General features: G+C 48.7%; 14 protein-coding genes across 14 annotated transcripts; 8 read left to right on the top strand and 6 right to left on the bottom strand.

Moving 5' to 3' along the window:
- Positions 1-270: 270 nt before the first annotated feature.
- Positions 271-868, top strand: FMAN_10085 (uncharacterized protein; the record flags this gene model as incomplete). The annotated part of the gene is made up of 2 exons (XM_041820721.1): positions 271-546; positions 596-868. 2 exons carry the CDS (start codon positions 271-273, stop codon positions 866-868), a joined length of 549 nt encoding a protein of 182 aa, XP_041686573.1.
- A 1248-nt stretch (positions 869-2116) lies between these two features.
- Positions 2117-3932, top strand: FMAN_10084 (uncharacterized protein; the record flags this gene model as incomplete). The annotated part of the gene is made up of 5 exons (XM_041820720.1): positions 2117-2198; positions 2255-2484; positions 2538-2789; positions 2844-3629; positions 3684-3932. 5 exons carry the CDS (start codon positions 2117-2119, stop codon positions 3930-3932), a joined length of 1599 nt encoding a protein of 532 aa, XP_041686572.1.
- A 787-nt stretch (positions 3933-4719) lies between these two features.
- Positions 4720-5154, top strand: FMAN_10083 (uncharacterized protein; the record flags this gene model as incomplete). Its single annotated transcript, XM_041820719.1, has 3 exons — positions 4720-4879; positions 4934-5092; positions 5141-5154. The coding sequence occupies 3 exons, from the start codon at positions 4720-4722 to the stop codon at positions 5152-5154; spliced, it is 333 nt and encodes a 110-aa protein (XP_041686571.1).
- Positions 5155-5531: 377 nt separating this feature from the next.
- Positions 5532-8292, bottom strand: FMAN_10082 (uncharacterized protein; the record flags this gene model as incomplete). The annotated part of the gene is made up of 5 exons (XM_041820718.1): positions 5532-6800; positions 6851-7584; positions 7633-8027; positions 8085-8139; positions 8202-8292. The coding sequence occupies 5 exons, from the start codon at positions 8290-8292 to the stop codon at positions 5532-5534; spliced, it is 2544 nt and encodes an 847-aa protein (XP_041686570.1).
- Positions 8293-8730: 438 nt separating this feature from the next.
- Positions 8731-9663, top strand: FMAN_10081 (putative aromatic ring-opening dioxygenase family protein; the record flags this gene model as incomplete). The annotated part of the gene is made up of 2 exons (XM_041820717.1): positions 8731-8871; positions 8929-9663. 2 exons carry the CDS (start codon positions 8731-8733, stop codon positions 9661-9663), a joined length of 876 nt encoding a protein of 291 aa, XP_041686569.1.
- Positions 9664-9896: 233 nt separating this feature from the next.
- Positions 9897-10901, bottom strand: FMAN_10080 (uncharacterized protein; the record flags this gene model as incomplete). The annotated part of the gene is made up of 3 exons (XM_041820716.1): positions 9897-9908; positions 9960-10573; positions 10625-10901. The coding sequence occupies 3 exons, from the start codon at positions 10899-10901 to the stop codon at positions 9897-9899; spliced, it is 903 nt and encodes a 300-aa protein (XP_041686568.1).
- A 1011-nt stretch (positions 10902-11912) lies between these two features.
- FMAN_10079 (uncharacterized protein) lies at positions 11913-12305 on the top strand (the record flags this gene model as incomplete). The annotated part of the gene is made up of 2 exons (XM_041820715.1): positions 11913-11943; positions 12001-12305. The coding sequence occupies 2 exons, from the start codon at positions 11913-11915 to the stop codon at positions 12303-12305; spliced, it is 336 nt and encodes a 111-aa protein (XP_041686567.1).
- Positions 12306-12520: 215 nt separating this feature from the next.
- On the bottom strand, positions 12521-14397 carry FMAN_10078 (putative hydrolase, CocE/NonD family; the record flags this gene model as incomplete). Its single annotated transcript, XM_041820714.1, has 3 exons — positions 12521-12608; positions 12659-14152; positions 14201-14397. The coding sequence occupies 3 exons, from the start codon at positions 14395-14397 to the stop codon at positions 12521-12523; spliced, it is 1779 nt and encodes a 592-aa protein (XP_041686566.1).
- Positions 14398-14851: 454 nt separating this feature from the next.
- Positions 14852-17413, top strand: FMAN_10077 (uncharacterized protein; the record flags this gene model as incomplete). Its single annotated transcript, XM_041820713.1, has 9 exons — positions 14852-14903; positions 14956-15011; positions 15066-15191; positions 15243-15317; positions 15365-15562; positions 15616-15874; positions 15924-16118; positions 16173-16373; positions 16425-17413. The coding sequence occupies 9 exons, from the start codon at positions 14852-14854 to the stop codon at positions 17411-17413; spliced, it is 2151 nt and encodes a 716-aa protein (XP_041686565.1).
- Positions 17414-17691: 278 nt separating this feature from the next.
- Positions 17692-19025, bottom strand: FMAN_10076 (uncharacterized protein; the record flags this gene model as incomplete). The annotated part of the gene is made up of 3 exons (XM_041820710.1): positions 17692-18236; positions 18283-18621; positions 18671-19025. The coding sequence occupies 3 exons, from the start codon at positions 19023-19025 to the stop codon at positions 17692-17694; spliced, it is 1239 nt and encodes a 412-aa protein (XP_041686564.1).
- Positions 19026-19425: 400 nt separating this feature from the next.
- Positions 19426-19977, top strand: FMAN_10075 (uncharacterized protein; the record flags this gene model as incomplete). The annotated part of the gene is made up of 1 exon (XM_041820709.1): positions 19426-19977. The coding sequence occupies one exon, from the start codon at positions 19426-19428 to the stop codon at positions 19975-19977; it is 552 nt and encodes a 183-aa protein (XP_041686563.1).
- Positions 19978-20359: 382 nt separating this feature from the next.
- FMAN_10074 (uncharacterized protein) lies at positions 20360-20771 on the bottom strand (the record flags this gene model as incomplete). Its single annotated transcript, XM_041820708.1, has 2 exons — positions 20360-20440; positions 20487-20771. The coding sequence occupies 2 exons, from the start codon at positions 20769-20771 to the stop codon at positions 20360-20362; spliced, it is 366 nt and encodes a 121-aa protein (XP_041686562.1).
- Positions 20772-21120: 349 nt separating this feature from the next.
- Positions 21121-22693, top strand: FMAN_10073 (uncharacterized protein; the record flags this gene model as incomplete). Its single annotated transcript, XM_041820707.1, has 4 exons — positions 21121-21516; positions 21567-22150; positions 22197-22312; positions 22359-22693. 4 exons carry the CDS (start codon positions 21121-21123, stop codon positions 22691-22693), a joined length of 1431 nt encoding a protein of 476 aa, XP_041686561.1.
- A 175-nt stretch (positions 22694-22868) lies between these two features.
- On the bottom strand, positions 22869-25392 carry FMAN_10072 (uncharacterized protein; the record flags this gene model as incomplete). Its single annotated transcript, XM_041820706.1, has 2 exons — positions 22869-25186; positions 25239-25392. The coding sequence occupies 2 exons, from the start codon at positions 25390-25392 to the stop codon at positions 22869-22871; spliced, it is 2472 nt and encodes an 823-aa protein (XP_041686560.1).
- Between the last annotated feature and the right edge of the window lie 101 nt (positions 25393-25493).

Below are 25493 nucleotides of genomic sequence, written 5' to 3'. Positions count from 1 at the left end.
TGGGAAATTTTTGGAACCTTTCGATATATCATGGCGCTATTTGAGAAAAATACGATACTGAAACTATTCATATCATATAGGAATGAATATTCAATAAATGACTCTATTGATAGTTTATCGCCAAGATTTGTTTGCAGAGTGACTCGTTCTGGTTCCGTCCACGTGATATGTCACATGTCCAAGAGGAATTTGTTCCGCGCCATGATAAGAGCAATTTTTCGACTTTTGGCTCGGAGTAAAATCGCTGAGTGACCAAGTACCTCTATCAAAATGAATTTCTTCAACCCATTTTCCCGACAAGGGGCTCAATGGACGTTTGTAGGCCATACATCATCATTTCCAGATGTAGACGATGATGCGGGCAACTTGGCAAAACATCGCCTGTGTAACGGAAAATCAATACCAGGCTGCAAAGCATTCCACATACCAAAGGAAGACGTCTCTTCGTCAAAAGAAGTTCCCGTCGGTGATGATTCTACGTTGGAGGCACTTGTGAACCAGGTGCTTGTGTTTCAATACAAAGGCAAATTCCATGCAATCGACCATGTGAGCAAATGTTGATAAGTAAATTGTTTGCAGGGGCTAACAAGGGTAGTCATGTCCACATAGCCAATACCCTCTTTCAAAAGGGACGCCGTTCGACATTGAAGACTTTGGAGTTGTACTTAGCGCTGGAGTGTTATGTCCAAACCATGGTTGGTCTTTTGATCTGTTCACTGGCATGTCAGATCGGGGGAACTACAGACTCAAGACCTGGGAGGTGGATATCAGGGATATCAGAGGAACAGAATGCAACGATACAAAAGAGAAGAACGATTTGTCTACGGATAAAGAGGTTTGGGTCCGGAGGAAGCAAAGGATTGGTTGAAGCGATGACAGGGGGTTCGCCTGGCGCAGGATAATGGTAGGTGTTGATGAATGCTCTGGGTACCAAGGAAAATGCATATCATGAGCGGGGATAAGCCAGGGTGCACGACGATTTTCTCCAAAGCCAGTCACGGCTAACAATTCGGCACTTGACAGGTCTGACTATGGATTCCAATTGCTCAAGTCATCCTCCTGTACAAGCCAAGGACGAGCCTGGCGTGTCACTTTATTCCTTTATTTCTTGATTAAGAGATACAAATACCGTACAAGAGGATCATTCTCTTCTCCTTGTAGCTTGTAGCTATACACAGGACCCGGCCAGTCCAACTAGAAGATCAGAGTCCTCGAGATGGAAAGGCCGAGAGCTTCACGCTAGGACGAGACAGAAAAGAGCATGAATACCAGTCCAGGATTTATAGAGGGAAGACGTTGCAACATCGTGAGTTTCCTAGTACTTTATCGGAGGACCGGGGGTCCTATTCAAGTCAAAACCGTGGCGTAACAATTGTTCTTGGCGACGATCGACGTGACGAGCGGACAACCCGATGATTTATGGAAGACCCGAAAACGGATGGAAAACCCGCAATCCAGCGGATGTTTCGGGAGTGCAAGATTAAGAGTCTGACTCCCTCGATGAGTACTGGCTGGGTTACTGTGACCGATTTTCTGGTCGCTTTGCTTATAGTTTCTGTGTAGGATAGACAAGAGATGCGATGAGGGTTAGTGATCATGCCAAGATAGTTAACTGCACCGCTACAGCTGGAGATACACTATGTAGACACCGAAACTCTAGTTATCGAATAGACCCATGCCATATCAGATCATCGGCCTCGCAACGGTATTTCTCCCAAACTAACTCCATTAATTTGATCGATTTTGAGCTGGTTATTACCTAGGATGTGAAGTCCAAATGCAACATTCCCCTCATCCTCCATCACCAACATCCCACGTCCCGAGAGGGCCACCGGGAAAGTGGAGGGTACCCCGACGCCATCACCAAAACCACCAACTGAACACTCCCAGATCAAGCTAAGCTTGTAACGCCACCAAAGTATCTGATCTATCTGGTTGGTTCGTGCGGCTGACACCCTAGTGATCTAGATTGCATCTCGGTTACAGACTTTCACAGGTCCCATGGGGTAATCCGGGGTAACGTGGAGGAGGACTGGGGAGTGAGGAGTACTTAATTGACCATGGCCTACGACTAAAAATTCCAAAAACATCACCCCTAACTGCAACATTTCACAAGATGGTCTCTTTCAAAGAAGCCTTTGGCCTGTCTTCGCTTGAAGTCGAGGTTGCGACACCTCCTGGCACAGTCCAGATCCACCGTGAGAATTCCTGCCCCCTTGACGCGTGGAGATCTCGAGACTAATGGTAAAAAAAGGGGAGCAGGAAGATGCAGGCCATGTGGTTGTTAGCGGCCATATGACGGATGATCCTCGAGATCCCCTCAATTTACCGACATGGCATAAAATCGCTGCTCTGTGCGTTGCCTCATTGTATGGCTTCGTCGCGAACTACACAAGCGGTGTCATTGCGCCTGCTTTTAACCTCTGGCCCATGTTCTTTCCGAAGGATCCGAGAACGATATCTGAACTGACCAAGTTGATTGCGGTAAGTTTCTCCCTTATCCCACTGGCCGGAGTTCAATGCTGATAAGACCACAGGTCAACATTCTCTTCATCGGTGCGGCCAATATCTGGTGGGTTCCCCTGTCCAACTGGATGGGACGACGACCTGTTCTCATCATCGCCACGGCCATACTCACGTTCTGCACTCTTTGGTGTGCGCTTGCCACTTCGTATGAGTCCCTCCTCGTTGCTCGCATCTTCCAGGGCATTGGAGGTGCGGCTGCAGACACTGTTGCTCCCGCGCTTATTGGAGATATGTTCCCTATTCATCAGCGTGGACGAGCCATGGTAAGCATCTTTTCCAACACTAACAAACAACTAAGGACTGATATTCTGTGACAGGCCGTCTATACCATCATGCTAGTCGTCGGACCTCTTACAGGTGGCATCACAGGAGGATACATCGTCTACCAACAGGGCTGGAAGGCCATCTTCTGGGTCTGTCTCGCCCTCTCCGCTACCTGCCTCGTCGGCGCCATCTTCTTCGTCCCCGAAACCTTATATATCCGAAGCGCACCCGTTGAAGGCGTAACAGATCCCGAGACCGAAAAGAATGCCCAGTTTGGCAAGAACGAGCACGTCGAGGATAAGCAGTCCGTCACCGGGGGTGAACAGCACATCACGTACTCGGCCTACGGCTACGTCCAGTCTTTGGGCTTCAACAAGCCTCGGGGAAGTCTGCTAAAGCAATTCATCCAGCCCTGGAAGACTCTCGCCTTCCCTGGTACTTGGGTGGTGATGCTTCACTATGCTGGGCTTGTTGGTGGTATCGTCACTATTTCGACCATCGGGCCTCAGATTATGGCGAGCCCGCCTTATCTTTGGAAGGCTAATGCTGGTCTGATCAACATTGGTGCTGTCATTGGCGGCGTGATCGGTTATGTGTACACGCACATGCTTGCTGATGGCAGACTTGTCAAGAAGGCCAGCAAGACGCGAAACGGCGTGGCCGAGTCTGAGGATCGATTGCCAACTCTCTTCTTCCCTCTGTTCATCGCTACTTGTGGATTTCTGGTGTTTGGATTCTGCGCCAAGAACCCTGGAGGGCATACTTGGGTTGGACTCCAAGTTGGCTATGGCATGGTCAGTTTTGGTCTGATGCAGGTTCCATCTGTTGGATTCAACTATGTAAGTCTCATACCATTCTCACGTTGTTTTTCTGTGCGTACTAACAGCTTATAGTTGATCGACTCTTATCACTCCCTGGCAGCAGATTGCTTCACCATGGTCACAATCCTGCGGTCCATTATCGCGTTTGCTTGGACGTTCTTTGTGGCTGATTGGGTTCAAAAGAGCGGAGCTGCAGAGCCTTTTGGAATTTTCGGTATGCTGATGGGTATCTTTTCTCTGCTGACTGTTCCTCTTTGGATGTATGGAAAGCGTATGAGAATTGCTACGGCAGAACAGGTTCTTCGATGGCAGGGTTACTAGTCTGTGCCGTCAAAGGTTTTGCCATTAGTTGTCATGATGGAATGAGTAGTCCATTGTTATCTTATCACAAATTGACCCGATCAATGTGTCTAATCTGACCCACTTCAAGTCTCGTGTCTATTTGTCCTCTCGTAATATTGTCAACATAAAAGTGGTCTCATATTTATTGTCATACACAAGTACTGTCCCTACCCGGTCCACGGTAATCGGAACCCCTCAAGCCAAGACTTTCTTCACGCCAAGGTTTTATCGATAATTGGATTGCGTCCCACTGCCAAGACCCCCTCTGCTCACCGCACAGCCCCCTAACAACAACTCCCCACTACAGCACAGTAAGCTCACCACCACCATCAACAAAAGTCCTATAATGTTGTGAAACACATTTCAACACCGTAGAACTCCTACAGGAAGAGGCCTCCTTAGTCAAACAGCTTCTCACATCCAATGCCCGTTGTGCCGAGCTGTGTATACGCCTAAGCGGGGCCTCGTCAACCGCGCGCTTTTGGATGGAGATGGGATATTCAGGGGTCCTTGTACGAAGTGGGCTCTTGGTCTGCATTGCATGTGCATTGCAGTCGTGGCAGCTTCAAAATCCTTTTCTCGCGGTTCACTCGGTCTTGGAGGGTCTTGGCTTTTGTGCGGAGGCGCATACGCGAGGCCTCTCGCGAATCACTGTCAATAAGAGATATATATATAGTCCTTGACTCTTCACACAGCTTGATATTACTCCTGCATCTACGACTCCACATCACACTTCTTTGCTTCATTCAAATTCACATCAGCCAAAATGGTCAACTTCCACGAGAGCTCTTCTGACATCGAGCTTGAGGACGGTCACATCCTCGTCGCTCAGTGCAACGATGCTGATGGTGAGCCTCAAGAGTCTCGCCTTGATCTCGACTACTACATCGGCAACAACGACGGTGCTTTCTACTGGGGTGGCGAGGGTAAGTCAACAAGTATCTCAGGCATATTTCTAGCGTGCTAACCATGACTTTAAGGCTTCTCTGGCTCTGCTTCTGACATCACCTTCTCACTCGAGGGCGACGACAACGTCCCTGTCCTCCGCGCTCTTCTCAACCCCGTTGATGGTGACCCCGTCGAGGCTGACCTCAACCTCGCTGAGTGCATCGGCAATGACAACGGCACTCTCGTCTTCGGTGAGTATTGACAATGTTCAGGTTTGGATATCTGCTAACAGTGACTAGTCCCTCCCCAGTAAGCAAAGTTACGGAGTTTGAGGAAAGAATTCAGGCGGAAAGATAATCAAACAAATGAAGTAAAATTACCAACCATTTACCCCCTGTTCCTGGTGAATGCAGACCTGAGATGTGAATGTCCACATACTCTACGTGTAGCGTGATTGTGTAACAATGTCTCGCTAGGAGTACCGTCAGCCGCCATTGGAGCACATTTCAGCTAGAAATGCAATACTTTCACAAGTTTTAGCACAAACACATCATGTGAAGTCTACTGGCTTGCACTTAGCAGTTTAGAGTAATCGTGTCAAGTAAGAGGAGAAAGGCGGCATCTGCATAGCATCATATGTTCTGGACTCCAGACACGATATAAATACATATTAACCATTAGAGGCGGGTATCATGCATCCAACTTCCTTTTTGCCGAATTCTCCAACTCTCCCATTAGCTGCACCAACTTTTCCGTAAGATGCGGCACCGGCATCCCCGTAAAATTACTCCTCACAATCCCCATGACCGCCTCCATGACCTTATCAGGCTGAGAGAGCGGCACACTTATCACAACCTCCCCCTCATTCCGAATCTCCGTTCTCCACCGTATACAAGGCTGACCCTGTCCGAAACCTTTGAATCTCTGAAGTGCTATACTATCTGGTTCGTCGAGGTAAACATTCTGACTCAGTGCTCGGGACAAGCTGGATTGGTCGGATAACAGGCCGTATACCCAGAACGCGAGACTCGCGTGGTACAGAATTATGGCCATGGGGCCGCGCATCGAACCGCGGGGTGAGTGTTTGGCGATATGCATGATCTGAGCGGCGTGGAATATTGTGTGGCGGGCGGCTTCGCTTTTCACCCAGTCGCGGACTGTGGGATAGACTGCGCGTGCTCGTTCAGGACCTTCCATGCCTGCGAAAATCTGGATGTCTTCGAAGGGCATGTGGAGGTGCAGAAGGGCGAGTTCCAGGCGCATTTGGATCTCGGGGTCTGCGGAGGTGTCGGCGGACAAGCTGAGTTTCAGGTGTCCAAGGAGCTTGAGTAGTTCGTCTTTCCGCATCTCTGTGACGAGGGTGTTCCAGCGTCGAGGTCGGGATCGCTGGAGGGATGAGATTTGGAGATACTCCCAGCACATAGTCCATGTACAAGAGAGGACAGCCATGATAGCTACATATATGTCAACAGAGTCAGTATGGTTGTTGAGAATATCAGGATCATCAATGACATCTGCAACGAAAAGCGGCTCATCTTGTCGGCGCGAGGCCTTGAGTGAATTCCACTGTTCCGGCGACGCAGCAGTCCACAGGTCCCCATGTTCTGGGAACGGCAGAAGGATCTCGGCATACGACACCGAAGGGCTGACCAGCAGCGCAGCGGAAGTGTTGGCATCATGAGACAGCATCCTGAAGGCAAGCCTCTTGAAGGACTCGTCCTCTACCCATTGAAACCATTCTTCCCGAGAGACAAGACCTGGTGATTGCATGGTCTTGCTCTGGGAGTATACTGATCTCTTGAACTTTCCATCGCGGCGCATCATGGTAAGCACAGGGTTGAAGAAGCTCTCTGCTATCTCGACCTTGCGGGGCAGACCGCTCCAGATGCCCATCTCGAGGGTGATGACGAAGGCTTGGGTGAGTTGGAGATCGCGGACGAGAGTGTTATCCTGTTCCCACTAGCGACAGGTCAGTCTGGGATCGTGAGGACGGGGAGTAGAGGACTTACATGTTTGGCGACAGCTATCCTCAAGCACTCTTGTATAGCATAGCCGAGCTTTGACAAAGCAGGGTCAGAAGTCAAGACTGCGCCGCAGGCAGCCATGGCAGCGACAAGCTCAGGTCTCTTCTCGTTGGGGTTGAAAGAAGCTGCGTGGATGAATGACGTGGCATGCGTGACGGGGGATGTGAGGTAGTACTGAAGTAAGGTGTCCAACAGCTCAGCAGAGGGGAAGGACGCCACTGCTTTCGAGAGGTGATCCGAGCGACAACTGTTGACGACCATCATGAGTATCCTGTCACGAGCTGGTCCTTCTAACTTGGCAGAGGTGACTCTTGTGTTTGAGTCCAAGGCCACACCAGACTCGGGCGAAGGGTAGGCAGAGTCTGTGGCGGGAAGGGAGAGATTATGCTCCTCTGCACCAGCATGGTCTTTGGCATTTGGTCGAAACTTCCAGTGAGAATTTTGAAAGGCCTCAGTACACATGGCAGCGGGCTCACCGGGATCGGTATGCGATGCGGCGCGCGGTGTTTGAGCTCCTCGGGGAGTAGGCTGTATACTTCTGACTTCGAAGGGAATGCTTGTGTTGTATGAGTCAAGGAACCGGAGGTCTATGTCATCGAGTTGATTGTATGTGTACATGTCGACGTCGTTGGCGTCAGGATTAGCCCAGCCTCCTGATAGAAGGTTGAGATCGGGGAGAGGGAAGAAGAGGGGATCGATGTTGGTGTTCATGGAGGGATCTAATTACAGTGAGCCCCGTACCTGGGTGCGGTGTCTTGTAGACTTACCAAGATTCTGGAAGAGGCTATGTGATGTCTGCGGCGTGAGCATATCCAGTGAAGGCTGCTCCATGACAGATGACGCCGACGTTGACCCAATACTAGTATGATCAGGGAACGCAGCCATGGACGAAGAGGCATCATCTTGAGAGAAGATAGCCTCATCCTGCTGCTGCTCCTCAGACTGAAAGTCTGAGTCCAGCTCCATGGAGTCGTTCCACTTGCACTCGATGCCTTTCTCTTGACATCGACGACAGGGTTTCTCGTCACTACAGCGCAGGTGATTGGTAGAACATGCCTTGCAAGCCTTACTGACCCTGCCTGGCATGTAACGCGGTTGTTCAGCTACAGAGCTATCCCCAGCCTGTGAGCCATGGCCAGCAACATGTCTTTTCAGGAGGTCCCTTGATCATCGTTAGTGAGCGATGCGAGGATAACACGAGGGGCTAGACTAGACTAACGGTCTTGTAAAGGCCTTTGGACAAACATGGCACTTGTAGGGTTTGGTCTGTGTATCTAGGTAACACAAGTGAGCAACAAGCACTGAGTCAAGTGAATGATGGAAGATGCACACATACGGGATCGCACGTGACGCGCTAGATGATCAAGACGCTTATAATTCTTCTTGCACGAACCGCACTGGAACATGCCAGGTTGAGTCGTCGACATAGTGAGAGAAAGTGAGACTGGTCGTGCAAGTGGAGAGCGAGATAGGCAATCGGGACGTGGAGGAGAAAGAGAGAGAGCGTGTGTGAGTGAGGAGCAGGGGGAAATTGTGTTGTTTTTTCCCTTCGGCTCGGACATGACAAAGAATCCGCGGGGAAATCCAAGGTCGCATTTTGCGGGGGTGGCTACGGGGGGAGAGGCGATGCTAGATCCGGGATGGTTTGGTGTTGTATTGGGAGGGTCGTGATTTGAGGGGGATACGAAAATTGGGGGGGTTAGGGGGCTCCTCCACATCCCGATGGAGATTTAATCACCCTATACTTGTATACTTGCAATCTCGGCAATTGATTCATGGCAACGTTGATAAATATATAGATAACTCACACTTGTCCCAGAATGGGTATGTTTCTTTGATCGGTTCTAGACAAATCCACTGACATCATGAAAGCCAATCTATCACCAGTTCACTTCTTCTCCCACGGGTCTACCATGATGCTGGGAGAAGAGTCTGAGTCCGCCGATTATTGGAAGAAGGCCGGTGATCAAGCGTTGGCCAACAACATCAAGGGTGTTATTATGATGGTATGTCTTCAACCGAATCGAACAGTAATCAATTGACTGACTGCTAGTTATCTTTAGGGCGCTCATTGGGACGCTGAAGGCGATCGCATGCAGGTCGCCATGAACCCCAAACCAGGCAAATCCCCCGTCGCATACGTCCACCCATCAAAATACGTCGACTACGAACTCAACCCGGACCTCGAGACCGGCGAGCGATGCATCTCCCTCCTCAAAGACGCCGGCTTCAACGTTTCCGGAAATACCGAGTTCGACTGGATCCACGATACATACCTCATCCTCATCCGCATGTTCCCCAACGGCTGCCCACCGACAACACTCATCTCCATGAACGCGCGCTTCGATCCTCACTACCATCTACGCGTCGGCGAGACTCTTCGTCCTCTGCGAAAAGAAAACTATCTCATAATCGGTTCCGGCGGTGCAGTACATAATCTCTACCGCAACATCTGGGCGCCTATTCTATACTACTCTGATAACTTTGCGCAAGAGAAACCACCCGAGGCGTGGGCCCTGGAGTTTCGACAGGCTGTCGAGGATGTCATCAAGAATAATAGTGGCCCGAAATTGAGACGCGCGATGACGAGGTTGATGAAGCATCCTTTTTACAGAGATGCTCATGCTACGGATGATCACTTCATGTCAGCGCTGTTTGTGGCGGGCGCGGTGGGTGATGAGGAGGATGAGGGTGTTTATGGTGAGCTCAAGGCTGAGACGTGGGAGTTGACGAATATGTGTAATAGCCAGTTTACTTTTGGATCATGGCCGAGGACTCTTGCGACAGCGGCGGCATAAGAAGATTTGGGTCAGGTCAAAGTGTTGGAACTCTTGATATAAAGCGTGAGATAAATAAGAGACTGATTGATTTAGATGTTCGTGTACAAAACGTGTACTATACACATGTTCATTCAGCGACAAATTAATTATATACATTAGAATCGTCCTTATTAGACTGCCATTCTCACAAGCCATTACCATTCCTCCGCAGACCTTATCAAACCTCAAAAGTACTTCGAAGCATAGCAGATTTAGCTGGAGATCTGTATAAGTGTTAGTATATTTGAATGCTTCTATTCATTCCATCAACTCACCTCAATGATGGCAGGACCAGCGGCGACGGTGTCATCAGAGACAACATCCTTGCAGCCAGTAAGGACGACATAAGTCTGTCCAGCAAAGCCTTCGGGAATCTCAACAGAGAAACCACCATCAACAGCCTTGGCCTCAACAAAGGTAGGTCCAGTGACAGCGATGAAAGCAGCATAGACTCCCTGGCCCTTGGCGCCCTCGAGGGTATAACCAGGAGTCTGAAGCGTAACAGTATCACCAGTCTTAATCTCACTGCTCGAAGCAGCAGCAGCCAAAGCAGGGAAAGCCTTGACGGGCAGAGCAGGGTTCTCCTTGGGGCAGCCGGTGATGAAGCCTGAAGCAAGAGAGTACACCTCGTTGTAGCTCAGAGGAGCATCGAAGGGCTGGGCGAAGGGGACCTGCTTGAGAGCACCGCGGATGTAGGATGAGTGACGGGCCTCGACGGTGAGGATGGATCCGGCGGCGGTGAGGTACGTCTTGCTCATGATGTCGGCTGCGGCGCCGAGGTAAGCTGAGACGCCGACGCCTTCGAGGACGGAGGCGGTTGCGAGGAAGGATTTGACGTCTGTGACACCGAAGGAGTATGTGCACTCCTCGACGGGTGTGACGCCGGCAGCTAGATATGTTAGAAGACTTGTACATATTATAGTTATTGATCAAGACATACCCTTGAGAGCCTTGGTGATAAAGTCGACGTGAGCAGTCTCATCAGAAGAGACCTTCTTGATGTTGTTGTAGAATGTGGAGTCATAACCAGCATCCGCAAAGTCCTTCTCCGTAAAGTTGGAGAGACCTTGACGATAGAAATTATCCTCGAGATGCTCCAGAGTAAGAGCGTAGTTGAGGATGACTCCGTCGTTGATCTGAGAGGCACGCTTCTCAATGACAGGAGCAGCGGAGGCTAGGCCAGCGGCCAATAGAGGAAGGGCAGAAGAGAAGTACATGATGAGTAAGGCTTGGAGGGTTTGATGATAGAGAATGATGAGATTGGTGATGTTCTGAAAGAGTGAATTGGATGCGACAGGTTATAAATATGTGATTGTTTTATCACCACTGCAGGTAGATATACTTACCCAGCCAAACTTGCTAGTAACAACATTAGGCCCTCATGATGCCTCGACTGTAATTGTGAATAATATCCCCGCCCTCGATCCACAGCCTCAATCTCCCTAGACTCACAACATCACGATTCGGCATCTCACCATTCCGCTCCGATCTTCCCGCCATCCAATCTCCCCCCCAAACCCAACCAAACAAGAGCCGAATACCCCAAAGTATCGCACCGCCCAAGTCTCAGCCCTAAGAAACATCCACCTCAAACAAAATGAAGCAACCCAATTGCCGAATCAAGACGTCATGGCTCAAACAGATTACCGAATCGGGCATGTTTCGATGATCGCCAGGGACTCTCAGCCCGGCAACTTTTGAACCCGTAGTTAATAGTTCGAAACTAGCGCTGAACATCATTCGCGCGCTGTTTTCTAATTGTGGGACGTTTGGATCTCGGATGGCTTTGGTTCCGTGAGCTAGAGAGGATTGAGTTATAGTGTGGGTTTTGGTGAGACAAGGCTCGGAATATTCACCATCCGGACAACATCGCGTTTGTCTAGTTCAACAGTTTGTACGGAGTAGAATGTTGGTAGTGTCGGTTGCGCTTGGATAATTTGTCTTAGGCTGAGCGTTGGGGAAATTGGTGTTGATCAGGGGAATTGGTAATCTCTCCGAGCAGCCGAAAGTCTTCGGGATGAGTTTGGTCCGAGGAATTGATAGTCATGGCTGATAGAGGTGCTGGGAAGACGGCATTACATTAACAAAGGTTGGATGTGCAAAGACATTCCTGTTTGTATCAATCATTTTTGTGTTTTATTTGCTTGGATTCCCCGCCGAGTCGTTATTGTTAGATTGTCTGAGTCCACCATTCACTCTTTGACCTTCACTCATTCATAAACGCAACCATGAAGTTTACTATCATCGCTGCTCTCGCAGGTAAATAATCCATTTAACACATATTCACTCACGTCCTTTAACTAACAGCATATGAAGTCCTATCAGGCGTCCACGCCGCCGACTCTGCATCTACAACAATCACCTGCAGCTCCTGTCCCTCGGCCGTAACGACCCCTGATATCGTCACACGATCCGCTCTCCCTACTACATCTTGCACCGAGAAGCCTTTGACGGTTGTATCAATGACCAAGGGAGGCAGTGGAGCTGCTGCACCTACCGGCTCGGGTGCCGCTTCTACCCCTACAGCCCAGGTCCCCGTGTCTGGAGCTAGCATCAACAAGAAGGGCAGTGTTGGTGGATTGGCTGCGGCCGCTGTAATGGTGGCTGTCTATATGCTTTAGTCTTTTACGTAGTGGCCAATGGCAGGTATACCAGTGTCGGGCGAGCTTAATATTCTATGGGTACTAGTTTTATATAGTGGTGTATGAGCGGCCATGCTGCACATTTAATACCGAATTGTGTTTATGGAGGAGGCTTGTTGCAATATCGCGCTGTCTCACAATTGATATTTTGAATTAATGGAAAGACTAATCTATTATGCTGTTTTATGTGCTATCTAGTTGGGAATCACAGGAAGAGTGATATAGTTTTGTTGGCTAGGTCCGAAGTGGATATGATTCGAACCTTGGAAGACTTCAGGTGATCTAAAAACCAGTTAGCAATGAGCACCTATGTCTCAAACATTCATGCTTACCTGTCAATCGGATCGTTGTGCAAGAAAATACCCGACCCCTGAGTATCCCCTGACGACACCTCAAACACCAACTTACCTCCCTTATCAACAATAACATTCGTAGGCCAGACCTCAATATCAACGCCATAGACTTCACCCTGAATCACAGGCTGAACATCCTTGCTGGTGTAGTTTCTATGAGGAAGCCAGTCGCGGTGCTTAGGGTGTTCTGAATCAACCTTGCGGAGCGACACGCGAAGCCAACCTTTCGTTAGGGGGACGGGGTCACCTGCTGTGCCAGTATAGAAAACCTCTTGGCCTGATGGGTCGAAGTGACGGAGTGTGACAAACAGATCAATGTCACTGGGTGTAGGGCCAGAAGGATCAGGAGAAACTGAGACATTGAGATGAGCGACAACGTGGCCTGTGATCTCCGTCTCAGCCTCAAATGCAAGGGTTGAAAACTGGACCACCTCGGGCTTCTCTAGTGTTCCAAGAGCCTTGTAGCTAATCTTCTTGCGCTCTGTCTTGGGCTCATCCCAGCTGAGACCTTGTTCAGGCGTCAGGAAGAGCTTCTTATACTGAGTTCGCGCAATAGGCCACTCGTTCTCTTCTCTTCGAGGATAAGCCTTTTCCTTCTCGGCATCGTTGAAGCCAACGTTGCCCTTTCGAAGAACAAGACTCACGGGAGCAACCTTGCCTTCTTGAGACCAGCCAACGCGGTCTTCACCCTTGAGGAAGGCATCGAGGAAACTTCGTTGAATTTCAACTTCTTCCTCGTAGTAGAATGGGAGATCGTGGCGACCTGTGATGAGACGGAGATACTTGAACTTTGAACCAGCGTGGATGTATCCCTCGATGTTGCCGCGGAGATGGAGAAGAATACCACCCCAGTTGCCTACTGATAGGAGAGGGACTTCGATATCGCCCATGTCGTACTCCTTGGAAGCGTAATAGGCTTCATCTCGGAAGCGGTTGACTTGATTATCGATAGTCTGATCCTGTCTGTTGGCCTCGAGCTCTTCTTCAGGTAGATCGCCCTCGATGGTATCGGGACCCCAGTTCCTAGCCTTCCGACCAGGTCGACCGTACTGATTCGTAATGACCTGGCGATTCCACCAAAACTTGATAAAAGAATTTGACAGAATTCCTCCGTGTCGGCACCGATCACGGTAATAATCTGACATGCCCTCCCAGGGAACGATGGCACTCAGACCCTTTGGCTTGCGGGCTGCGACTCGCCATTGACTTCCGGCATAGTAGCTAATACCGAGAAGACCGACTTTGCCGGATGACCAAGGCTGCTCGGCGGCCCATTCAACGACATCGAAGAAGGCTTCGCTGGTGCCTCTGGACATGGTATCAAGCTTGCCGGTTGATTGGCCGAGGCCTCGCTCATCAGCTCGGACGATGGCATAGCCGTGCTTGGTCCAGAAGCCAGGGTCTGGAGTTTCCCATGCTGAGTGCTGGGACTTGTGCTGAGGATTCACCTCGCTAAATGACTTGGGATGGAAGCTACAACAATGTTAGGGGTTATTTTCTAAGCAGAAGGATTGAACTCACTCTTGATACCAAATGTCCTTTCCATAAGGACCATATGTGACGAGAACAGGAACCTTGTCAACACCCTTGGGTCGATAGACATTGAGCCTCACCAAACCATCGCCTGCCTTGAGGGGAACAGTAGCATTCTGCTCAAAAATGTAAGGAAACGACTCCTCATCCACAGTATGGATATCCTCCTTGATAGGGTTCGGCATTGTAATGATTGGTATAGTAAAGATAAACTGAGTTATGCTAAGACCAAAACCAAAAAAGCCCTTGTAATAAAATATCGTATGACAGGCCCTATTTCACTTCGCTCTCAGTGGATAAATCCCCCGCAATTGCACCATATTTCTGGTGGTCGCCGAATTGTCCCTTCGGTTGAGACCCCAACTTTTTTAGGTGGAGGGTTCCGATACGGGGGGCGTTCGGTTACGTGGGGCCGAGTCCCGAAACGCGTAAGACCCCAGATGCAAAGTAAGATCGGGGACTTGGAGGAGATGGGATGGGGAAGCGGGAGAATCTGGGGAAGGCTGATCATGAGACGGTTTGTAGAGTTTGGGGTTTATTAGGTTCAGAGCTGCACGAAATAGTTACATCGGTTTTGGACATCCACATCTGCCGAGTACGCTTTTCTTGGGGGTTTTATTGTATTATTCACTTGCAACCATGACTCAAGACACGGAAACAAGGCCTTTGAACATTCTTATTGTTGGAGCAGGTAATTCTAGCAATAAAAAGGTATTTTGTTGAACAGAGGCTGACATTACAAGGCATTGGTGGTTTAACCGCTGCACTTGGTCTCCGCCAACAAGGACATAAAGTAACAGTAAGTAAACTCTATCTCGACGATACCCACTTTGACTCATACTCTGTATCTTAGCTATTCGAGAGATCGCAACTGGCTCGTGAAGTTGGTGCTGCTATTCACGTGGCGCCCAACAGTCATGGACTTCTGAAGCGATTTGGTGTTTATCCCGAGACTTTTGGCGCAAATCGCGTTGAAGGCGTAAGTCGGTCAATGATGCATTGATTTGAACTACAGGCTGAAACTTGGCAGGTCACCGAGTATACACATGGTGGACATCTCAAATTCGACAACCACCTCAAGGGACCACTCTCGGTTTGGGAGCATGTACGTTGCAATGTGTCTCTACTGTAGTAATCTCTAACATGCTGTAGCCATGGGTTCTCGCGCATCGCGTCAGTCTACACGAGAACCTCAAGAGCCAAGCAACCTCCAGCGAAGGCCCCGGAACACCAGCTATTCTCAAGACATCCAGCCCAGTAGTCGATGTCGATCCCTCAACGGCGACTGTCAAGTTTGAGGATGGCACTACAGTGTCTGGAGATCTGGTTCTTGGAGCCGATGGTGTCAGCGTAAGAAGCCGAAGTCTCCTCATCTTCCAAATCCGGTAACTAATAACAAACAGTCGATAACACGGTCAATCGTCACTGGCACAGACATCAAGCCTTATGGTTCTGGAAAAAGCGCTTTCAGATTCATGATTCCCCACTCGAAATATCTCGATGACGAAACAACTAGGCCTTTCGCCGAGCGTACAGGCACAATGACGATGTGGGTGGGTGATGACAGAAGAATCATCATGTATCCTTGCTCCAACAACACTGTCATGAACTTTGTTGCCATTCACCCAAGCAGTATCACCTCCGGGGCAAACAAGGGATCTGGTAAGTCACCAAAGCATTTGTAATATGAGTGTAAAGCTAACATGCATAGGCTGGGGACAGGGCGGCAGCAAGGAGCTTCTGTTAGATGTTTACAAGGACTTTGAGCCAAGAGTTCGCGCTATTCTCAATCTGGTCGATGCCAGTGACTTGAAGCTTTGGACTCTGCTGGATATGGATCGTATTCCAACATGGCACAAAGATCGACTTGTCTTGCTTGGAGATGCGGCTCACCCATTCTTACCTCGTAAGTCCATCACCTTTTGTTGACACGACATTGCTGACGATTTCTCCAATCTAGATCAAGGACAGGGTGGTGGTATTGCCATTGAGGACGCAGCATCGCTGGTGGCCCTGCTCCCCTATGGCACAACAGCCGACGATATCCCCAGTCGCCTTTCTCTGTACGAAAAGATCAGAGATGAGAGAGCTCACATGGTGCAGCTCTTCACCAGGCAAGCAGGCGAGGATCTTGATGAGGAGACGCGAGCCAAGTTCAACAGTAAGTCAATTAATCCTCGGCCATGAACAATCAAAACTGACAATCACCTAGTCTACAAGTTCCTGAACTACAACTTCGGCCATGATGAGTGGCACAACACCAAAAAGGCTCTCAGAGATCATCTCTGGTCTCAGAACAAGAACCTCCACTGGAAGTCTCCTGTATCATTCGGCCCCATGCCCAGTCCTCGACAAGATTACCACGGACAACGATATAACGGCAATGACTCTTCGTTCACTACTTGGTCGGTCCGTTTCAAGTCTTCTGCTACATATCTCAAGACTCTCTTCCCCACAGACCGGTTCAGCTTCTACAAGCCCGGTACTGTCGCTGAAGCAACATACTCCTGCACTGAGTTGAAAGACATGAAGTGGCTTGGCGGGGGAGGTTACAAGTTCTTCGGTCTTTGGATTCACGGTGTTCAGTACGAGAAGAAGGACGGTAGCAAGATCTATGGGTCTTTCCTAGCCGTTCTTCTGGAGAACCTGGCTGATCCTATCGTCACCGGTCGTGAAGAGCTTGGTATGCCTAAACTCTTCTGCGATATCGATGTTGTGGAGAAGGGAGCCAACACTAGTATTCGCTGTAGTTGGCGGGGAGCAGAGTTCGTCAACATCACACTCGAGGGTCTTGGCGAGGCTACCAACGGACATGCAAATGGTGTCAACGGCACAAATGGCGCCAACGGAACAAACGGCCATCCTGCATCTGTTGGACCGCCTGGTGCCCCTCCTCTGCCAGAAGAACAAGGACTTTTACTATACCGATATGTGCCTGCAGTCGGCCAGCCTGGGGTTGCTGATGCCGCGTATCCTGTCTTTATCGAGAATGGGCTGGAGACGACGAAGCGGCAGGTTGAGAAGACGCTGGTTGGAAGTGGTGGTGATTTGGATCTTACACCTGGTACATGGGATACGTTGCCTACGCTGAACCATATCGCGACTGGGTTCTCTGATATTCCTGTTTACGGTGTTGTTAAGAGTAAGGTTGAGTATGGAAGAGGGGTGGATGATATTTCTCATGCTAGAAGGGTTGACTAGCGAGCTTAAGTTTATTATGTATATTTTATTAGCATTTCATAGTAAGAAACCTTTTGATTCTTCACTGAGTTATGTCACTAAGTTCTCTCTGCTGATATGAGCTCTCAGCCACAAGTCTTAACTGAGCAACTTGATAGGGGCCCGGATCGCACATTAAGAATAGGTGTTTATGGCTATAGTCAGCAGTCATTTGGAAGAATACGACGGAACCATTAAGGTACTTTAAACGATATAAGACTTTATATCCTGTATAAATGATGATTCTATAACATATGGGCTCAATACGGCCGAGCTGGGGTAAGCTTGCCAGTACATTCACCAAATCCAACACCCGACTCATCTCCACCGACAGATCCTGTTATCCTCACAACATCACCATCCTCAAGAAATCCTCTCTTCGACCCATCGCTCAACGTAACAGGCTTGGTACCACCCTCTGTAGACTCAAGCATACAACCTCGGCTCGTCTCCTCAGAACCAGAAACAGTGCCCGTGGCCAGAAGATCGCCGGTCCTAAGAGCACTACCCGAACTGACTGAATGCGCAACCATTTGCTGAGGAGTCCAGTATAGAGACTCGACTGGACAAACGCCAAGTCTTGTGGACGTGTTGTTTGCCAGGACGTCAACTTGCAAGGTGATTGAGAATGTTGAGGGGTTAAGATGCTGGAGGTATGAGGCCGATATGGCTTTCTGCTCTTGGGCCTTGGTTCTGAAGGGTTCTAGAGCATCGAGGGTGATTATCCAGGGAGAGATGGAAGTTCCTAGACTCTTGCCATTGAAAGGGCCGAGAGGAAACATTTCAAAACCTTGAATATCACGAGCTAAATCTGTTAGTTGTTTGATTTTAAGAGAGGACTAAGTACTTACCACTCCAATCGTTGAGAATCACAAAACCAAAAATATGCTCCTCAGCATCCTTAGCATGAAGTCTCTGCCTCATAGCCAACGGTTTTCCAACCACTGCAGCAAGTTCAACCTCATAGTCAACCTTCTGAGACGGTGCATAAGTAATAGGATCGTCGCCTTCAGCTGCAGTAGGGCTCTTGAACTGTCCATAAGGACGCTCAATGTCCGTTCCTGAAACAACGATGGAACCGGTCCGGCCTTGATATCCAACTGGAAACTTGAAAAAACCAGGTGGTGGCGTTCCGTTGTTGACTACTATACGCCCTGCATTTATGACGTGATCAAGAGAGCACGAGAAGTCTGTTTGAAAATTAGTTTTGATTCAGAAGGGCAGAGATGTCATTCATACCGGCAAAGTCTTTGATTTCAACTGGCAAATGCATCGTCACAGCAGTGATATCTTCTTTGCTGCTCGTAGGAAAACCATCGAGGCCGTTGTGTTGATGAGCTTGCTGGATTTGCTTTCGGACATTCTGATGCACAGTCTTGGGGAGAGTAGCAAAAGAATTTAGAGTCTCCTCGCTAAATACACCTTGAGAAAGGCCTTCAACATCCTTGAATAATTGTCCGACGAGATCATTCAGGAATATCACAGTGTTTCCAAGTCTAGTAACAGCTTGAGGAGTCTTGTGGGACTGAGAGGAAGCTATTCCGAAAGGAATGTTCTTCTCAGTGAAGTGGTGAGCAAAGTCTGTGGCTGCCATCGTGTTTGTTTCTCTGAATCGGTGGATAATCATGAATTCATTCAAATCGTTGCAGTTCAGATGACAAAAGTGACAGTTCCATTCAATTCAATTCTAGTCCTGTATTATCAATCATTAAACTATTTTATCCCGAGGACTTCATGCCGAACCCGCGAAAGGTTGAGTGGACGATCGGCATCGGTTGATCTGGGTCCAGGGTCCTCCACATCCCGACGAGTAAATCGAGGGGTATGGCTCCGGATATGTATGAGAAATGGAGTCGTATATCCGGCACTTAACATAAAATGGTGAGAAGAAATAGAATACAACGCTTTCATAGACTATTTCAGTAAATAACTTAGAGAGCCAATTATTTGCCGTCACCACCATATACTAAATTCGTCAACTACAAGTCTTCACAATGGCTCTCAACGGCAAACTCAGACAAACTCAACGCATCATCACAACACACAACGATGAGGGCAAAGCCATAATCGACACATCAATCAACTCAGATGCACCCTTCTACGCCCTCCCCGACGGCAAAGCACACTTCGCGCTAGGCTACGCCACAAAAGAATTCCCAGCCAAGCTCACGAACAACGCCGACATAAACTCCTACCAAGGCTTCCTAAACAGCCAACCAGGGCTCAGCATCTCAACGGGCACTGTCCTCCGCTATGTCGATATGTGCCCAGGCCACGTCTCACCTATGCACCGCACTGTGAGTCTTGACTACGGTGTTGTGCTGGAGGGCGAGGTTGAGCTTATTCTGGATTCGGGGGATACGAAGGTCTTGAAGAGGGGTGATGTCTGTGTGCAGAGGGCGACTATGCATGCGTGGAGGAATACTAGTGAGACGGAGTGGGCGAGGATGTTGTATGTGCTTTTGCCGTCGACGAAGCCTGATGTTGGGGGTAAGGAGTTGGGTGAGGACTATGGAAATATGGAGGGTGTCAAGGCTTCCGAGTAGATAGATTTGATTTTCTCGTGAGAACGACAGTTAATACAATCATGATGTTTGTCTTGGTCACATGCTTGGCATCCCTCTATTAAGTGCGATGCCATACGTAAATCAAGACAGTAAAAGATTGAGAGAGTCTTTGTTGCTTTCTGAGAACACTTTGAAGTTAGATGGAGCTTTATATATGTCTAAATAATAGGGCCATGTATAAAACGGTATCCGAATGATCTCCGTGTGCATGCTTCAGTTGTCTCTTACAGGAGAAATTGCAGTGTAAGAAGGATATAACAACTTTAGACTGAAAAAAATGAAATAATCGATAGATCTGATATATGATTCAATAACAAGAAATTCAATAGTAAACTCCGACCCTCACGTAATAACTACAGATCTAAAACTCTCCTCCAATCTGATACTTCCAAACCTTATCCGTAAACCTCCCAATCGACGCCCTCCAATACTGAGCAGCGCTCTTCTAAAATCAGCTCATATTCACAAACTACCATTTCTTTACTTACAGCGTTGACATTCAGACCTCTAAACATAGCAGTGATGAAGAATCTCTCAGCCGTGCTGGTATAGACGCGAACGCCATTGACATGCGCCGCATCTCGATTAAGCGGCCTGTACTCAGGTACACGACGATGCGGTAGATCAAACTCCGGGTGCTCTGCAGACGTCACAGGTGAAGTTCGACAATCAGGCGATTCCTCGCGGGCTTGAGAATGGTGAAGCTCATAATCGCGGAGGATGGAGCTGTGAAAATCGCCGTTTTGGGTGTGAGTTACTGTAGTGGTCGACATGTTGAAGAATGCGATGTTGATGTCAGGTTTGAGTGATGAATTCGAGAATTGATAGACGTGCTGTATTGGTCAAGTTACTGACGTTGCATATTCTCATTTGCCGTCCAAACTCTACCGGGTGATTCGGGGCATTACCGTTTGATGAGACCTCCACCTCGGGATGTGGAGGAGCGCTACCCCGAGGCGCCCTCACCCGAACCGACGGAGAATCCGGGGTCCCCGGGGTCAACCCCAACTTGTCCCTCTGACCCTCGAGCTCTTAGCATAACAAAATAGGGGTCCTCAAGTATCTCAATACATCTCCAATATCCAACACAAGCTTAGTGCCCAATCATTCTCACTATTCACAATGTCGAAATCACTCGCAGCAATTAGATCAGCAGCCATCGACGGGCGTCTTCACAACCCGTTCTACCGAAAAGATCAATTGCGGAATATTCATACTGCGTTGGCTGATAAAGCTGTGCAGATTCAAGATGCTATTGCGAAAGACACAAAGCATCAGCCTGCTGAGGTAAAGGTTGAGTATTGGCTTGCTTTGCAGGCCATTGCCGAAGCGCATGAGTCGCTTGATCCAGTTAAAGCAACTGAGGATGAGTATGCTGTTACGAAGGGTCATGACGATGCTACTTGTCGAGAACCAATTGGTATTGTTGTCATTGAGCCTGCGTATCATGCGTTCTTTTATGGATTGATCGCGGCGTTAGCGCCAGCTCTTGCGGCAGGAAACTGTATTATTGTGCAGGTAAGTTCCATCTGATTGTTATAAGATAAAATGAGTACTAATGAGTATAGGCTCAAAACTCACTACGCGAAACACCAAAAATCGTGCTAGATCTGATTGCCAAGTCCCTGGATAGAGATATCTTCACAGTCTCAAACCAAGAAGTCACAGCACAAGACATCAGCCTTCCTCACATCCGCGTCTCTCAAAACGGCTCAGACGGCCCAATCCTCAAGGACCATCTCGTATCAGACCCCGAAGCACCAGTCGTAGCATTCGTGGAGCGAGACGCAGATATCCAAGCAGCCGCCAAAGCTCTCGTATCAGCACGTTTCAGCCTGCAAGGCAAAGCCCCCTACGCCCCTGACGTCGTTCTCGTCAACGAATGGGTCAAGAAGGATTTGCTACGCGCTCTCGTGCAGCAGAGCACTGAGTTCTTGGCTAATTCACCGAACAAGACTAAAGCGCCTAAATCAGCGCTGTCGAAAGAGGTTGAGAAGGATGATTCTGTGCATGTTGTGCTTTCTGGGTCGAATGGAGTGATTCTCGATGTTGAGAGCAGGGAATCGAATTTGCTTAACCAAAAGGTTGATGAGACGACGCTTATTGTGCATGCTGTTACGAGTATGGACGATGCTATTGATACTTCAAGGGAGTAAGTGTAAGAGCTCTATGTGGTTGACTATTTCTGACTTTTCTAGTATTGGGTCTCTAGCCGCTGCTTATATCTTCACCAATCCCGCCATGGCCAAGTATCTATGCCAATTCGTGGATACAGCCGTCAGTTTCGTCAACCACATCCCCACCAAACTCCTCTGTAAGTCCCAACCACATTTCCATACAAATCAACGCTAACAGCCCAGATTCTCCAACCGCACCATCCGGCATCCCTCCCCAATCTGGGACCAACAACATCTACCACCAAGATCTCTTCTCCCGCCTAAAGCCAAAGTATCTCACCAAGTCCGCCACTGACAGCAAACTGGACAAGATTGTCAATACAACTTCAACTAGAGAGCTAAGTGCGCTGGATCAAGAGGCTACAAAGAGACTGCCTGAGATGAAGCGGAAGCTCAAGGGAACGCAGCTTGGTTTCTTTGAGCAGGGCATCGTGACGAGTTTGGTGTTTATCTTGACGACGGCTGTAACTTCGACGAGTATTCTGGGATATTATGGCTATAGGTACTTGAGATCGTGAGGGTTGTGTTTTCTTTGTGGTGGTAGAATCTTTTGTATAGTGACTCCATTATCCATAGCGTTCGAGATTAATTTTCTGATTAAACCTTCACCTATGCTACCTGCATTCCAGAATCAAAGTCTCGAATTTGAAATAATAGTTGATTTGCGAACTCTTGCTTGCTCAAAATGGACCCTCAAACAATACTGAAAACTTGCCGCTTCCCAAGCCCGTTCCCAAGCTTCGCCAGGCCCTCCAATATCTCTCCATGCATAATCCCCTGGACAAAACACTCCCCAACCAACTCAAACTTCTCCTCCCCAACAGGCCTCAGCAAATACGGTACATTCCCTCCATCCAACAACACAATCAAGTCTCCCTCCTTCGACTGCCAAGGACATAATCCAAACAACCCCGAAGTCGTAACAAAGAAACAAGGTTCCATACACGTCGGAAGTTTATTCGTCTTATAGTGCTCTAACTCTTTACCAGCACTTGGTTTCAACACTTCAAGTGGTTCTCGCGAACGGTAGTTCCAGTGGGATCGCATATGGTCGAGGTACTTCATGTTGCATGTCTCGTTACTTTCTGTTCTGAAGCCATCTGCAGTCAGGTTTCTTGACCAGAACGGTGACAGAGCACAGGGATCGAAGATTTTATCGAATACTTGGGATAATTCGCTTTGCTCTTCCACAGGCTTTTGGTAAGGGTAGATATACTCGATAGGCGCGTGGCTGATGCTCCTGATCTCAGTAATGTGAAGTCCTGAAAGTCGAAGAACAAGGGGATCTTCCGTCTTTAGAAGCTCAAGATCCGGCTTCGTATCGCCTGCTGCTTTGAATTTGAAGCGGGCATTCAAGTTTGCTTGAATCCGTCTTGAGCTTCCTTTGCTGTCAACAGACCACGTTGGTCGGTTCGTCACTAGGTCTTGGGCTTCAGGTCCTTGAATCTTTACCCAAGTGCGTGATGGTTGACAGTGGATAGACGACAAAATAGCCACCGAGTTGTGTTCCCTGATCCACCAGCGTGTAAAATCAGCAAACACTCTCTCCTTTGACTTGTCGTAGTTGGGTCGAATCAAATCATCCAACTTCGTAGTGTCATGCGTCTCGTTGGCAAATGTGAGCAAAGCAAACAGTTTATCGCGAGGATCAGTCGCCTTGAGATCTAGACCTGAAAGAAATACTTCCAGAATGCTAGACAACTCATTCGTATCTTGCGCTTCGATCAGAGTTGTCGGGACCTCCGTAGTCTTGCCCTTTGGTTTGAGAGTCTTCCAAATAGCTGCCATGGAAATCTGCTGAGAGACAATATGGGGGTTTTGGCTGGAGTATCCAGGGTTCTCAAGCCAATTGCTGACTTGTACCACTTCTTCCCATGGGACTTGCTCTCCCGAGCAGTGGATGAAGGGTTGTTTCGCTGACAGAGCTTCCTGTATCACCCAGACTCGGGTAAACCATGGGTTTTCGTAAAGAGTGCTCATGAGAAACGATAGTTGGGTGTTTCCATACCAGCCAGCAAGATCGATAATCTCCCTTGTCCATGCCTTTAGGTGTATGTCGAAAACTTCCAACATCCCCTTGAATGAGATAGCCTTTCCCTCATCTTTCTTGCTCTGCTCATACGCCCGAATCTCCTCAAGAGGCGTCGAGTGGGCTGTTCCAGCGCATGAACATTGCTCGCCGCCTTGGCATAGTCCGGAGTTTGAGTTGCAGATATCTCGGATAAGTTTTAAGCAAGCCTCGACGCCGTGGTTATCTTCACCGAGCCAGATGTGAACGACCGAAGCCAAGGAGTAGATCTGACTCATGAGTGTAACCTGTTTCGCTCTTTCTTCGAGATCGTCTTGGTTGATGCACACGGCGTCGATCCATATGACCAGGGTTTCCCTTTCTAGTCTCAACCGACGCAGTGCTTGGGCAGCAGACTTTCCAATACTAAAGGGCATGGCTTCCTTTCCATTGTCGCAGTCGCCTTCTTTCGATAAAAGAATTTCCTCCCGCCCGGTAGGATCTCCCCAGCAATACGACAAGGCGTGAAAGTCGATGCCTTTTGCCTCGACTTCCTTCAGGCTTGCTAAGCGAAAAGAACATCGGATCGGATCGTCAAAAGTCCCTGGCTCAACATGAAGTAGCCGAATGTCCTGCTTTTCGACACTCAACGCCCCAGAATAATGCGAAGCATTTGAGGTAAGCTGTAGGGCTTGAAGTTCTTCTTCCAACTCCTTGGGTTCGTATTCAATCTTGATGCTTCCCTCGTCGATGATGTTTACCCAAGCCATATACATAGCGCGAGGAATCAACTGAATGACATCGCCTGGTCGAAGTGCCTCAATCCAGAGTCTTCGTCTAGGGCCATGGAAAACAGTCCATCGGTCAGACCATTGCTGAGGCTCATCATTTGCCAGGCGGTTGTTAAGGACTGTGATTGTTCGCAAATCTCCACGTCCTTCAGGCCGCTTTACTGAAGCGTCCCACCATGTGAAAGAAACTGCTTCTGATCTGTCTGCCCAGCCTTCATGACATGTCAGTTACACCTAATGATGATAACAGGCCAATCCACTGACCTTGATCGCGAGATGTTCCTCCAAAAGTAACGGCAGTGACTCTCTTCGCATCTTGCGGCACTTCCAACTCAACATAAGGCCGTTCAGGACAGTGATCGTGGACCTGAATGGCGTCTTTGCGCTCAACAAAACATGTTTTCATTTCAGATGCCATTTTGCTTCAGAATGGTTTGAACTGATAGGATATGCATCCCGCCAAGTCTCACGAGTGAGCTTGAGTTATTAAAGCTGATGTCGAGAAGAGGGAACCAGAAT

The sequence above is a fragment of the Fusarium mangiferae genome (assembly GCF_900044065.1).
Source record: "Fusarium mangiferae strain MRC7560 genome assembly, contig: FMAN_scaffold011, whole genome shotgun sequence".
In the NCBI taxonomy this organism is placed as follows: Eukaryota; Fungi; Ascomycota; class Sordariomycetes; order Hypocreales; family Nectriaceae; genus Fusarium; species Fusarium mangiferae.
This window is presented reverse-complemented; position numbering and strand designations above follow the sequence as displayed.